The sequence below is a fragment of the Myotis davidii genome, unplaced genomic scaffold, assembly GCF_000327345.1.
Source record: "Myotis davidii unplaced genomic scaffold, ASM32734v1 scaffold32, whole genome shotgun sequence".
Taxonomy (NCBI): Eukaryota; Metazoa; Chordata; class Mammalia; order Chiroptera; family Vespertilionidae; genus Myotis; species Myotis davidii.
In genome coordinates, this window is record NW_006286587.1 from 11,716,475 (window position 1) to 11,731,389 (window position 14,915).

General features: G+C 39.5%; 1 protein-coding gene across 1 annotated transcript in view; it reads left to right on the plus strand.

Moving 5' to 3' along the window:
- MACROD2 (MACRO domain containing 2) overlaps positions 1 to 14,915 on the plus strand; it is a 1,283,682-nt gene that overhangs the window by 1,076,233 nt on the left and 192,534 nt on the right. The window contains exon 5 of the mRNA XM_015560286.1: positions 12,136 to 12,217. Within this exon, the coding sequence (XP_015415772.1) occupies positions 12,196 to 12,217 (22 nt within the window). The 5' untranslated portion in view covers positions 12,136 to 12,195. The remainder of the gene's footprint in view (positions 1 to 12,135; positions 12,218 to 14,915) is intronic.

The window sequence follows — 14,915 nt, forward strand, 5'->3', positions numbered from 1 at the left end:
TCAAATAAAAGGAAGAATGTTCTCAGAAGGAGGAGTATGAAATATACAATCGGGGGTGGCAGCTAGGTTTTCTGGGTTGCAATGAGCTCCGCACGAGTGCTTGATAAACAATAGCTTCATCACTGGAAGGTAATTTCACATCACAGACTGTGAAAATTTTGAGTCAAAGACCTCTTTCTGGCACTGTCTTTTCAGTTTAAGGGTACCGAGGGCACTATGTGAGAGATAGAAAAATGTATCTTAACCAAGTTAGAAGCGGAATCATATTAAATTAACCTTTGATTGGCTGGATACTGAGAGACTAAGTTGATTTGACCAATTTTCTTCTCATGTCTTGATTTGGGGTGAGCAGACCCTGCGACAAGGATTAGAATGCCTTTAGATTATTTGTGAATGAAGTACTAGTAGAGTAAAGAAGGTAACATAGAGCAGGCAAGCAAGTTACCACCCTGAACAACCAGAATCCCCACCCCCACCCCCTTCCAGAGAGTTCACCCAAGGGTGATGAAGTGGGGGTATTTCAACATCAAGTCCTACCATTCTTTGCTTGAGAGCTGCTAGGGTAGGGACAGTAATTCTCCAAATTCCCAGCTTACTAGATAGTTGATCAGAATCTCCTAGTACAAAGAAACCCTTCAGGAAAAGACATACAGATGCTTGGTCATTCTCTGGCTTCTACTACTAAGACACGAGGGAATATGATAGGGCACCTTGGGGCCTATCACACCTCCAGACTACACAGACTCATTTTCTTTTTTATGGATTTGTTAAAATCCATCTGAGTAACTGACCTCTTACACAAAAGGAAATCCATTACTTTTATACAAAAATATATAACCACCATTAGAAAAAAATAAATACATCTGTAAAAATGTATTTCTTTTCAGCTCTGGGCACCATCAGCCACATTAAAATAGATCTCACCTAGACTTGGTATGGCTGTCATTGCACTCTCAGCCATGAATGGACCCAATTTCCCATCTTTAGAATAGAGGAACAAAGAGCTTTCCTAGAGTCATTTCCCAATGGTGAGTTTCAGGGGGAACCCTGATCTCAAGAAACCTGTCGCCACATTATTTAGAACACATTTATAGCTTGTATTGACTTTTAATACTTCTTTAAAATGAATCCTAGCCTCTTACCCATTAGTCAGCCCAACTACAGAATATGGTTGTGTCTCCACAAAGAGCTGGTAGCAGAGTTAGCTGTTGGATAGACTTCATGTGTGATTGGCCGTTATCATTTGTATCATTGGAAATGACATAGCAAGTGGATGTGAAAAGGAAATAATTCGAATTGCCAAAAATAGAGGGTTATTGCCAAAGGTGACGTTTTCTGAGAAGCGGGCTGAGAAGGAGACTGTGAGCAGGAGGTTTATTGGATCGTGCTGGGAGTGGGATGAGGGGAGCAGGGTTGGGAAGACGGAACATTGAACACACCAGGAGCTCAGAAGCCTGGGTGGTGCATCAGTTTGCTAGGGCTACCATACACAGTGCCACAGACTCAGCCGTTTCAACAACAGAAATTATTTTCTCACACTTCTGGGGGCCAGAAGTCTGAGATCAAGGTGTCAATAGTGTAGGTTTCTTCTGAAGCCTGTCTCCTGGGCTTGTAGATGGTTGTCTTCTCCCTGTGTCCTCACATGGTTCCCCATGTGTGTCTGTGACCTGATACCCCCTTCTTATTAGGACACCAGTCATACTGAACTAAGGCCCATCCTCATGATCTCATTGTAACTTAATTACCTCTTTAAACAGCCTAATTCCAAGTACAGTCCCACTCTGAGATATTGAGGGTTAGGACTTCAACATATAAATTGGGGGGAGGGAATTCAGCCCACAATCAGTGGCCCTAATTGAGGAAGGGGGTCTCAGACTCTGGACTGCTGCCTTAGCCAGTCACTGGGTGCTGCCTTCCTTCAGGAAGCTGGTTGGTGTGGGTAAGGTACTCTTTCCAGCAGAGGACAGTCCTCTGAGAGGGTCTCTTCAGAACTGTCAGTCACTCACGCCTCCAGCAATGGGAAGAATGATGGCTCTCGTTCTGAAGGAAGGGGCAGATAGGTAGCATACCACAGCACCCTTTCCAATTCTGAAAAGGGAATCTGTTCTTTATCTTTTTTTTTCTTTATTGATTAAGGCATTACATATGTGTCCTTATCTCCTCATTGTCCCCCTCACCTTCCTGTTCATGCCCTCACCCCCTGGTGCCTGTGTCCATTGGTTATGTTTATATGCATGCATACAAGTCCTTTGGTTGATCTCTCCCCCTTCCCACCACCCTCTCCTGCCTTCCCTCTGAGGTTCAACGGTCTGATCGATGCTTCTCTGTTCTTCATCTTTGACTGGCATTTTCCCCAGTATCTCCCAGGATTATTTCTTCCATGACCAGGGCCATGCCAGCATTTAGAACTGCAGGTCCTATACCCTTTCCTGTGCCTCTATCTCTTCTGGGCTAAGCATATGGAGCAGCTTCAAGGACCACGGCAGATGTGTCCATTTGTGAGGTTGTCCATTTTGATGGATATGACACACGCTTGGAAATTAACTTGTATGAATGAGCCTGCAGCACAAATCAAAATAACTCTTGGTTCTTCAGTTACATGGCCATTTTTTCTTACAGAGTTGAAGAAAAGTCAAAAAGAGCAATTTATCAAAACAAAACAAGGAGACTCTGAATTGTGCTGCCACAGAGCAATGACAGATGAACTAAGTTTGCAAAAAAAAAAAAAAAACCACACACACACAAAAAAAAACCCACAGTATCCTTTTTAAGAATGCAGAAATGATTTTACAATGCAAAGATGCCCTTTGAGAGTTTATGGATTTAAAATGCCCTTCAACTCATCCCAGTGTCATTGGGAACATGGAGAGGAAAAATTTCCTGTTCTGTAATTTGGAGAGATTTAAATGCTAGCTTCTGTGGTGCAGTGCACAAATCTGAACATACTCAAGGCCCTTAAGAACCAGAAGGATGATATTTGGTGACATTTGACAAGGAAATTAAAATATCAGGACAGAGTCTCCTGTAGGGTCTTGTGAAGTCTTGTCTACTGTTGCAGCCCAGCTGTTCAGTTATTCTTTTTTCCTTTCTCTTCTTGGCTGATATGGCCAGACAAAAAAATAATAAAAACAATAAAGAAAAGGAACTGCTTTATATATAACATGAGCCATTTTTGTAAATGTTCCTTCTAAGATAGAATTCCTTAGCAATTGTACAATTGGAATAAAATGGCCTTTCAGCATAGCAGTCCAAAAAAAGTGCTACCAAGGTTCTCTAACTGGCTCATACTTTTCCTGACCTGTTTAAAAGATCAGAATAGACATAAAGGACTCACCAAGAGAGCAAGTGAATAGTGATTATATCTATACTAGAGGCTCAGTGCATGAAATTTGTGCACAGATAGGGTTTCTAGGCCTGGCTGGTGATCAGAGCCCATCAGGTTTCCTGCCTCCTGGCCTCCCCCTTCCCTTGCTCCCTCAGAGCTCCACCATTGCTGTTTGTCTCCCACCATGTTCCACACTGCCCCCTGGTGGTCAGCACACACCATAGCAAGAGGTCGGACTCCCAATCTTCCAGCTGGACTCCCAAGTGGACACTTTGCATATTAGCCTTTTATATATATATAGATGCCAGGACTGTACTAGGTATTTCAGGTACCTTATGAATAATAACTTTACAAATAAATAATTGATGTTTATGAAGCATTTACCATATGTCAAACCTTTTGCCAAACATTTTACATACAGTATCTCAGGTGGTCATTATAGCCAACTGTAACAGGTAGGGTTCTAAAATTCTCCCAAGATTCCCACCATTCAGCGAATCACACCTTCTCAGAGTTATTAAAAAATAACCTAGGTAATGCTGTGAAGGGATTTGGCAGATGTACTTAAGGTTCCAAATAAGTTGACCTTAAGATAAACTATCCAGGTGGCCTGACCTACTCACATGAGTTTTTAAAATCTGTGTTTATATGTCTGATATGGAGGAACTCAGAGATTCAAAATCAAGAAGCATTTGAAATGCCTTTGCCAACTTGAACATAGAGTTGGCAAGTAAGGCAGATGGCCTCTAGAAACTGAGAGTGACTCTGAAGTGACAGCCAGAAAGGAAATGGAGACATCAGTCTAGGACCTCAAGTAACTTAATTCTGCCAACAAGAACAATGAGGGGTACCACTTGAATTTTCTCCTCCAGACAAGAATTCAGTCCAGATGACACCTTGATTTCACCTTTATGATACACAGAGAACCCAGTTACACCATGCTGGACCTTTGAGCTACACAACCATGAACTAATAAGCAGGGTTGTTTTAAGCTACAAGTTTGTGGTAATTTGCCAAATAGCAATAGAAAACTAATATACCAACCCCCACCAATATACCAACCTCCATTTTAGAGATGAGGCAACTGAGGTTTAGGAAGATTAGATGACCTGCTCATGGTCACAGAGCTGGTACATGGTCGAGTCCAAGTTGGAATATAGGCAGCTGTTTAGATAGGAGATGACTGGTTGTGGGAGACAGAAGTCTACGATGCTCTCTGACACCTGCTCCCTTTTGTGCAAACCTTGTCCAGTCTCATCTCGAGTGTGGTGGCCCCAGTGAATATGATGGGGTAGTCATTCACACAATTAGGTGAAAGAGATTTTTATAGATGCAATTAAGGCATTACTCAGTTGAGTTCATTAACAGGGAGAGTGGGCTGACCTAATTAGGTGGGCTCTCAAAATGAGTCTAGAAGTTGGAGAGGAGAAACCCATAGAGACACAGTCGCCCTGGAAGAAAGAAAGTGTTTATGCCCTGATCAGCCTTTCCGGGGCCCCTGGCAAGGATTGCAGATGGCCTCTGGTAGCTGAAAGCTGTCCCTGGTTGACTGCTGGAAAGAAAATCGGGATCTCAGTTCTACAACTGTAAGGACCTAGATTCTGCCAACAACCTAGATGCGTTCAGAAGAGGACCCCAGGTAGGCACTGCAGCACAGCCAACACTTTGACTGCAGCTTTGGGGACCCTGAGCAGAAAACCCAACTGTGTTGGGCCTGGACTTTTCGCCTATGAGATAATAAACAATTGTTGGCTCAAGCTGCTAAATTTGTAATGCACAACAGAGAACTACCACACTGGGACAAGGGCAGATTGCTCTTCTTTACTCCATTTGAAAGGAGGGGACGAACTACCACTCAGGGAGCCCAACTTTTTGTTTTTGTTCTTCAATTAATCTCTAGTGACCTCATCCCCTTGTTCCACTATTGAACCTTGATTTACTCCTATCACCAGGCAAGCTCTGATGGTGCGGTTCTTCCACCCCTCTCAAAACCTGTCCTGATACAACTTTGATACTTAAACCCTGAAATTTAATTCACTTATTAGCAGTAGCCACTGTTTCATGAAATGCCCCAATATCCAAGCCTGCATTGGTGAGGCTGTTGGATTATCTTTTAGGAAGGCTGAGACTTCACCCCTTGCTCATCAGGCTGCACTTACACAGGTAGCCCCCATTATGCCTTCGTTAAAGCATTATTTGCATGCACACCAGACATTTAAATGTTTTTTTTTTATTTGTCATTGGGGAAGCAAATTACACTCATCAGAATCCATTCATTCTCCCGGCATCGCTGAACACAGGATAATCTTTGCTATGTCAACTGCCCTAGGAGTGGTAGCTGTGAAGAAAGGAGGTACGCTGTAGGTATTTGAAACCTGCTTCACTGTGTAACGCTTTTCAGGGGCAGTGGATGTGATGCTAAAAAAGATTAATAGAACTATGTCATCATGTTTATGGGGCATAAAACACCCAACTGTGGATTAATGGATATCCTGGTGAAAGAAATACATCTTTACTCCTTTATACCTTGATGGGTGAGCTACAGTTGGCATCAGTGGAAATATATGGAGAGATTGACTTTAGAAGGTCAGCTTTAAAAGGACTTTTTTGACCTCTAAGTCAATGAAAATAGATTTTTGTTGTTGACCAAGACAACTGTAACAGAAGACTTTCAACCTTTAAAAAATTGTTACTGAAGTGTAACATACAGAAAGGAACACATATCCTAAGTGTACCACTTGATACATTTTTACAAACTAAACATAGAAATAAAAACAAACAAACAAACAAAAAACAGGATTCCTACCATTCTCCTTGGTCCCTTTCCACCTACTGTCACCCAGAGTTATTTCTAGTCTAACTTCTAACATCTAACGACATAGGTGATTTTGTCTATTTCTGTAATATTTTTGAACTTTATGGAAGTGGAATCATCCAGCATATACTCTTTTTTTTTCTGGATTCTTGTGTGAATAAATCACAATTTATTTATCTATTCTGCCATTGTAGGCATTTAAGTGGCTTTCAATTTGGAGATACTACAATAGTGCTGTCATGAACATTGGGGTGTGTATCTTTTGGGGAACATATTATGTACATTGTGTTGGGGGTAACACATAGCCTATGGGAAAATTCAGCTAATTTAGTAGATAGTGCCAAATTTAGAAGGTCAGCTTCTAGAATTTCCCAAAGTTTTTGTATAAATTTTTACTCCCAAAAGCAGGATACGAAAGTTTCGTTAATCCATATCTTTGCCAATACTTAATATTGTCTTTTCATTTTACAAAAGCTTTTAAAACTTTTAATAAATTTTAGTTTATAGGTGCTATCATGGTTTCTATTGTGAAACTAATAAGCACCTATATGAAAACATTAATACTGGGCTCAAAAGCCATTGTACTCCACATAGAATCATTGGATAAGATGACGGGTAGTAACAATAAATGACTCATGATCTTTAGATAGCTCTTTTCAACTTCGTAAAAGCACCCGGATGCCTCAATAATTCAGTTATCAGGTCTTCTGAAAAACATAAAGGAAACCCTACCTCCTAAAGAAGTTAATTTCTGGTTCTGGAGCTAAACACCCTTGAACAATATCAGCCATATACTTATATTTTAGTCAAGTCTGTTTGCCGGAACACATACACTGCAAATATTTACGGAGTTCATGTTATATATCAGGACCTATGCCATGCACTGGAAATAATGATGAGCACCACTCAATTCTTCATAAGGTTATAGTTTAAAATATAATAAGGACTACAGTTATTTTCTAGAGATATGAATGTTGCCTTTTGTATTATTTGCTATTATGTTTTAGCCTGAGGACCTATCTGAGTTGACTAACAACTTGTCCATTAAAAAAAAGTGTGAATACTAGTCAGTTTGGCTCAGTGGCCTACAGACTGAAGGGTCCCTGGTTCGATTCCAGTCAAGGACACATGCCCGGGTTGCAGGCTCAGTCCCTAGTAGAGGGTGTGCAGGAAGCAGCCAATCAATGATTCTCTCTCATCATTGATGTTTCTATCCCTCTCTCCCTCTCCCTTCCTCTCTGAAATCAATAAAAATATATTTAAAATAAATGAACAGATAGATAAATATTTGTTTAAAAAAGTGTGAGCCATTTTAAGTACACAGAGTTGCTTTACCAAAGAATGGCTGCACACTTTAGGAAGTTCACCAAGAAGATGAGCAGGACCAACAAAAGTTTATATTGAAGGAAGTAAATGGAATTTGAGTAATCTTGATAGGTTAAGTGCCTCCAAAAAAGAACACTGTTACTATTTTTTGTCCTTCACTGTGTTCTTCTACATGATCTTCAATGATATGATATTAAAGGTTAGATTGGGCAGGGTTTAATAAGGGAAGCTGAATCTTGTGGGTGGTGTAGAATAAGGGAGTTGTTATATGGATTTGATTTTATACAATTGTAGGTGGAAATGGGGAAGTTAATGTTCAGAGGGGATGATTAGCTGAGCAGAGCAAAGCTGGTGAAGAAGTCTAGAGAAGGCCATTGCTTCTGCATCTGACCAGATCTGGAGTATGTCAGTAGAGTAGGTAATCAAGGGGCAGGTCAAGAGATGATCAAGAGGAAGCTGGATGCAAGTTGAAAAGAACAAGGACAAAGTAGAAGCTATGAGAGCAAACTGGAACCCACAGGGACAGACTGTCACATGCCTCTGTCTCTCAGTGCATGGCATCCCCAGATGCCAATGCCCTGCAGAAGAAGCTGCTGTCCTTGCAGCAGAGCTGCACGTGGGCCCAGCCCAGGACTCAGACAACCTGAGGCAGGGAAACAGCAAGTGTTGCAAAAGCCAAGGGCCAGCTGATGATCAACGTGTACACGACCTGCCAAGAGCCTGATGCCCTGTACTCACCTGCCTAGTGCAGTGGTTGCATGCTTCTGCCCTCCAAATCTCATGGAAATTTCTCTGTGGGCGACTCTAACCCAGAACCATACAGAGAAATGTAGTTCCAGTTTATCGGTTGATGGAGTACAAAATGACCACAGAGATAGACTATAACTTGGATTAAAGAATAAATAAAAGGAGGATAGAATTCCATCCTTTCTTTATAAAAACATGAAAACTGCAGCCCAGTGAGATGGTGGCTTGTTCAATGTCACAGAGCTAGTGACAGGTATATAAACTCAGTCCCATGTGTGTCGATCTGGGTGATATTACAGAAAGAACTGTGGACGTGAAATTAAGATGCCTGAGATTTTGCCATTCATTAATCGTTTGGCCTTGGGGAAAATACTCAATTCTGGATTCGAGTTTTCCAGTGAAGAAATGGCACCTGGGTGAGGCACAACACATGGAAGATGCTCAGTTAATAACTAATGAATAAATGAATAAACACAGTCTCTCAAGAACAACCATGTTATAAAATTGTTCTAGTGCCTACCATAAAAGAAAAATTAAAGCCATCGTTACATATTCCTACATATTCTTATAAAATTTTATCTGGCGCAAGAATGGACACAATTCAGATTTCCAATCTCTCTGTCGGCCATGTAGCAGTTAGACATTCTGTATATATATTTTTATGGCTTCTACTGGATCCATTCAGTCTGAGCTTCCCAGCAGGAGCCTAGTGTCACATAGCTGAAAGACAAAAAATCCCAACAGTGGCAAGAGGAAGAAACTAGAAGAATATCAGATCTCTAGGAATGGATTTCTATGTTTTACTCACGAATCTGCAATTTGGGCAGAGTTCAGCAGAAACAACATATCTCTGCTCCAGCTAGCATCACCTCGGGTAACTCAAAAGTCAGGAGCTAATTCGACAGGCAACTCACTTTTGACCAGACCTATTGGCTAGAACTTCTACGTGTGGATTCTTCATGCAGTAGCTTTGCTTCCTTCCAGCATTGTGATTGGATACAAGAGTGAGCCTCCAAAGAGGGCCAGACAGAAGCCACATCATCTCCTGTGATGTGGACTCAGAAGTTACATGTCATTTGTGCCAGAGCTACAGACACTCCCAGATTCAAGAGGAGGGAATAAAGGTTCCGCCTTTCAGTGAGAGGAGTGTTAGCATCACATTTTAAAAGGAGCCTGTGGGACCAGACACCATGTTGCACACCATCTTGGAAAATACAATCTACCGCAAGCACTGATCAATACCCACCATGAGTTTATGAACACCAGGCTTGTAACCCAAATGAGGCCTTGACTAACAGAGACTAGGCTTTTTCACACACATATAAATATATTTACATATGCATACATAACAAGTACTTGGTAAGTGAAGTTAATTATTGGATTTACCTTGCTTTCAAGATATTTTCAGTGTCATGCTGGAAGGCCAGGGCAGGGAACTGGGCCACTCAATTAGTTTAAAATAAAGTACCTTTTCCTCATCATCTACCTTCTCTCTGGGAAAATAAAATCAGGTTGCTGAATTTGTCATACCATTTCCATGGTAACAAAGCCCAAAATGTTGAAAGTGGATTAAAATTCTTTGCAATATTTAAGAAATCTGCATTTAGTCTGTGAAGTATTACCACTAACCCCTCTCCACACAAACAAACACACACACACACACACACATACACGCACATGCACATGCACATGCTACATGAGTGTTTTAAAAATTTGATAATTTATAGTAAGAGATCATAAAATAAAGGAAAATGTGTATAGATGAGATAGTGCTGGTTGGTCTTCTTAGGTCTGTGATAAGTCAAATTTTCTTTTTTTGATTTTTAACTCAGCTAGGTGGTTTTAGAAATAAACTGACTACTTGAAGCCTAGAGAAAATGTCAACCATCATAGGTACATAAGTCAGAATAATTATGGTGTTTGGAAACAACAAGCATCTCAGTGCAACTGGAGAGCAGAGTATGTCTAAGACAAGTCTTATTGTTAGTGTTAGAACTCTTAATTATGCAGTATTTCAAATATACAAGAAAATACAGGAAATTATGTGATAACCATGTACTTAGCCCCATAGTTATAGCTATTATCCATTTGCAATATTTTCTCTAATCTCTTTCTCTTCTAAACAAATAAAATATTAGCTATCCAGTTAAAGACTTACTTGTTCATCTCTTTACCTTACCTCCCTCCCCAGAAATCATCAGCATCCTGAGGTTTGTGTATGACATTCTTGGGTTGTTTCTGTATATTCATGCTTATGAATGACTCCCTTCCCTGTTGTATCTTTGTGCTTTAGAAACTTATATAAATGGTATCATAGAGTATATGTTCCGTTGGAACTTGTTTCTATTGCTCAACATTATGCTATTTATCTTTAGTCACAAGGCATAGACATGCCATGAGGAGAGTGTCAACTAGCATTCAGGATTGCAGGTAGTCAATCATTTATGTAACTGATCTTATAGTTCACCCGGAGAGTAAGTTGATGGTGGCGGTTTTTGCATTTGAAGAAAATGTTATTGATATGCAGAAAGAACTGGATACCAGAAGCTCAAGTGAATACAGGGAAAAGAAAATATGGATATTTGCACACCGCTCCTTCCATTTGGGGAGGCCAGGTGCTTTCTCCTAAAATCTGTAATATGCAGGCAGTTACTGGGGCTGCATGGTGTTTAGTGATAATACCATAGAAGTCCAGTAAGTGCCCAGGAGGCAGTGTATCTAGATGTGGGTCTAGACTTCTGCAGGGATCAGGGAGCCACAACTCTGAGCTTCCATCAGGGAATCCTGGTGATTCCTTGTGTCCCAGCTCTCCCTCTCCTCCTCCCATCCCTGTAGATCTCTTCTGCTGGGAACATTGAACTTGGCTAGCATGGATCTGAACCCCACAGGCTGGAGAGCTGAGGGGCTAAGAGGAGGGTGTCCATTTGTGTTCTTTCACATCCTGCCATGAGCACATCCCACTACCATTCCTTACTATCCTGAAAAATGTCTCCCTTAATGTTCTTTTCGATTACTAGTTGTAGTTTGATAGATTAAGTGATTTTTAACTTGTGGTAGATTGTTACAATAAAGGAACTAAAGGGGTATTTATTTCAAGGCACAAAATTGAGTCACTGATTCAATATCAGATACATGTGAGCTATTGCCCATACTCCATTTCTCTCCTCTGCTTACCGTACTTTCTGAATGTCTCAAAGAAACTCCTGACATGCAGAAACTCTCTCAAAGCAGAAAGAAGGTCCTGCACGCACAGTTTACTTTTGAAGTGGCATTTACTTATCCCATCATACTTCCTAGATTAAAGTTATATTGGCCTCATATAACTGTCAATTAATTGTATTTTATTTCTGAATATGTTAAGCTAAGAGCAAGTGACCTCATACAAATTAAACTGGAAGAAGCTTTTCAGCCTATCAGGATTGATAAGTATATTTACTTAACAAGGGTAGGGCAAAGAGCTTTGTTTATTGACATACTTTATTGTCACTCTGCTGTATAGCTCTCACGTGGCTGTTTTATAAGACATAAAGTCTAGGTATCCTTTCAGAATCTTAGATCTTATTTTTAGCTCGCTGTAAAGTGGCTTATTTTCATTATTTCTTACTTGATTTATGTAACATCTTTCCAAGAAAAAGCCCATGGACTTATTTACCTAAAAAGTGCACACATAAACATACACACACAAACACATACACAAACTAACGCACACTCACACACACATACTCACACACTCACATATACTAACACACACACACACACACACACACACACTTAAACTTCACTCAGTGCTGTCGTATAGCTAGCAGCACAGCACCAAAAACCTGTAGGAGGACTTCCCATCTGATTTTTGCTCTGAGTCCATGTTCTGGGCAGGCAGTGGCCATATTTCCTTTCACTCTGAGTGTTTATCATTTGCCTCTAGGTGGACCGAATCATCTTCTGTGTCTTCTTAGAAGTCGATTTCAAAATCTACAAAAAGAAAATGAGCGACTTTTTCCCCGTAGGTGAGTAAAGCAATTTGTTTCCTTTGGAATTGAGGATTGAAGAAATGGAGGCATCACTTACATTTCTATTTCATTTTGCATCTTAAAGATGGGAACACATGTGGTCTCTGTGCAGAGGTCACCCAAGGGAACTTGTATCATAGTTTTGAAGAATTCAGGGTGATGATAGAAAATCTAGGCCCAAGATCTCTGTCCAACAAGGTCATTGTGTCATCTTGGGGACATCAAAGCATCTCTTGAATCTCAGTTCCTCACATCGAAAAAGACAGATTTAACCAAATGACTTCTAAAGGCTCTTTCTCAGGCCCACAGTGGCATGATCTGTGGTTTCTTCTCCACACTTAAAAATTGTCAAGGCCTGTGCCTACATCCACCAAGATAAAAAAAAAAATTTCATAAGTATAAGCCATTATATTGAAACAAATCTACCCATTAGCAGGTATTTCCAATGATGCAAAGCCAAAAATCATACAAACATTTTTAAAATTAGACAGTTTTAGTGGTTCAGAATGTGTTAATAACTATGCAAATAAATGGTTGTTGAAAAATTGCTATTCTAAATAAATACAAAATGCATTTTAATACTTGAGCCACTTAAATAATAATAAAATCATTTTCAATTTCACATCAATGTTTTAAATCATGGCATGTTCATGAAATTATTTCCAGTGCATATTTATAACAGCAAGTGCATTTTAAAACTTAATGTCAAAATCCCCCCAACTTGTTAAATATTTTTGCAATGCTGAGTCAACAGCCATTTTTAAATTCTAATTATTCAATATAAAATAAGAGTAACATCTAATGGAATATGTAACTGCTACTATAGATGACATATATTATCTGTCCAAAATTTGAATTTATGGTTAATTTATAACTATATCATATTTGATTAGAATATAATTTTCCTTGCCATATAATATTCCTAGTCTGACTTATTCAGGGTATCTTTAATTAGTCTTATTAACCCTTTCCAAAGCAATAATGATATTAGTTTAAGGGGGAAAAGATCATTTTTTTATATTAAACCGAATATCTATGTTTGGGGGTAATCATATGTCTTTAAATTTCACAATTAGGTTTCTGAAATACAATGTATGAGAAAACAATGCAAGTTAGGCTAGAAAAGATAGTATTAAACATACAACACATGCATAAGTACTACCTAATATTAGTGATAGGGATAACAGATAACATTTATATTTGCTTTCTGTTAGCCAGATACATGGACCAAGTCAGTTAAGCTTCATAATAACTCTAAGACAGTAGGCACTATATTAACCCTACCTTTTAGATATAGAAAATTATGGATACTTGAGAATAATGAGGTATACAGCTAGGAGCAACGGAGTTATATTTTAAAATTGACAATGACTTCTGTCACTGCACAAGTGATAATAGGTTAATTTCCTCAGAACATCTTCAGGGAAGAATGGATTCAACTTTGCAGTTGCATTTGGAACATTGAGAAAGTCTTATTTCTCATTTAATTAAGTGCCCATCATTTTTCAAAGCTACCATGCTTCTCTTTCTTCTAATATCTACAATCATAAAATCTTTCCTAATATGAGTCAAATTGATGATCTCAAAATTAAATCCCATCCAAATCATCCAGTCCCTGTGGTGCTATTACCTGTAGGTGAGCAGGAAAGTGGTCACCAGGAAGTCAAAGGACCTAACAGCCATGAAGGAAGATGGAAAAGTGCCTGTATTAGTTTGCTAGGGCTGCTGTGACAAAGGACCACAGATCAGGTGGCTCAAACAACTGAATTGTACTTTCTCAAATTCTGGAGGCCACAGTTCCAGGATCTAGGCATCAGGTGGTTTAGTGTCTTCTGACATCTCTCCTGGCCTTGCAGATGGCCATGTCCTCTGTATCTTCGTGAGGTCTCCCTTCTATGTGTGTCTCTGTCCTAATAACCTCTTCTTATAAGGAAACCAATCATATTCAATTAGGGCCCATGTAACGACCTCATTTTGACTTAATTATTTATTCAAAGTCCTTATCTCTAAACACAGCCACATGATGAGGTAATGGGTGTTAAGATGTTGACATATATATTTGGGAGTAGAGGGGTACAATTAAGGCCCTAACAAAGTCAATTGTGGAAATGCAGTAGGAACTTCAAAGGAAGGAAACCAGTAACACTTTTTTCCAACAGTTTTATATCTTCCTGTTGGTGAAGCACATTTGATATATTTCCTTCCAGATCTGTTGTTTCAAAGTCCAGTGTGGCAACTTTGTGGAATTACCATAGACTTTGGTTGCAAATAATGTATATTTGCAGTGCACCATTTCCTGGCTTACAGCAAGTAATATTTGTATGATTCAGCTCAAATCTCTTTGTTCTCAGCATAAAAGCTTTATATTTTTTAGTTTATGGGATTTATTGTGTGTAGTTTTTATTGATTCGGAATATGGAAGATAATTTTTTTTAAAAAATTGGAATCTAAATCCTAATAGAGAATTTGGGGATATTAACTTGCCTCCCAATAACAATGTCAGTTTTACAATTTGAAACTATATCAAAGAATCCTGATGTTGGAAATTGGAGAGATATGGTCAAACTTCCTTCCTCCCTCTCTCATTTTAGGGAAAACCTACTTTGTTTACTGTAGTGGTTCCAAGTTGGGGTGGTTTTGCCCTTCAGGGGACATTTGAGGCATTTTTTGTTTCCATGGCGGGGGGGGGGGGGGG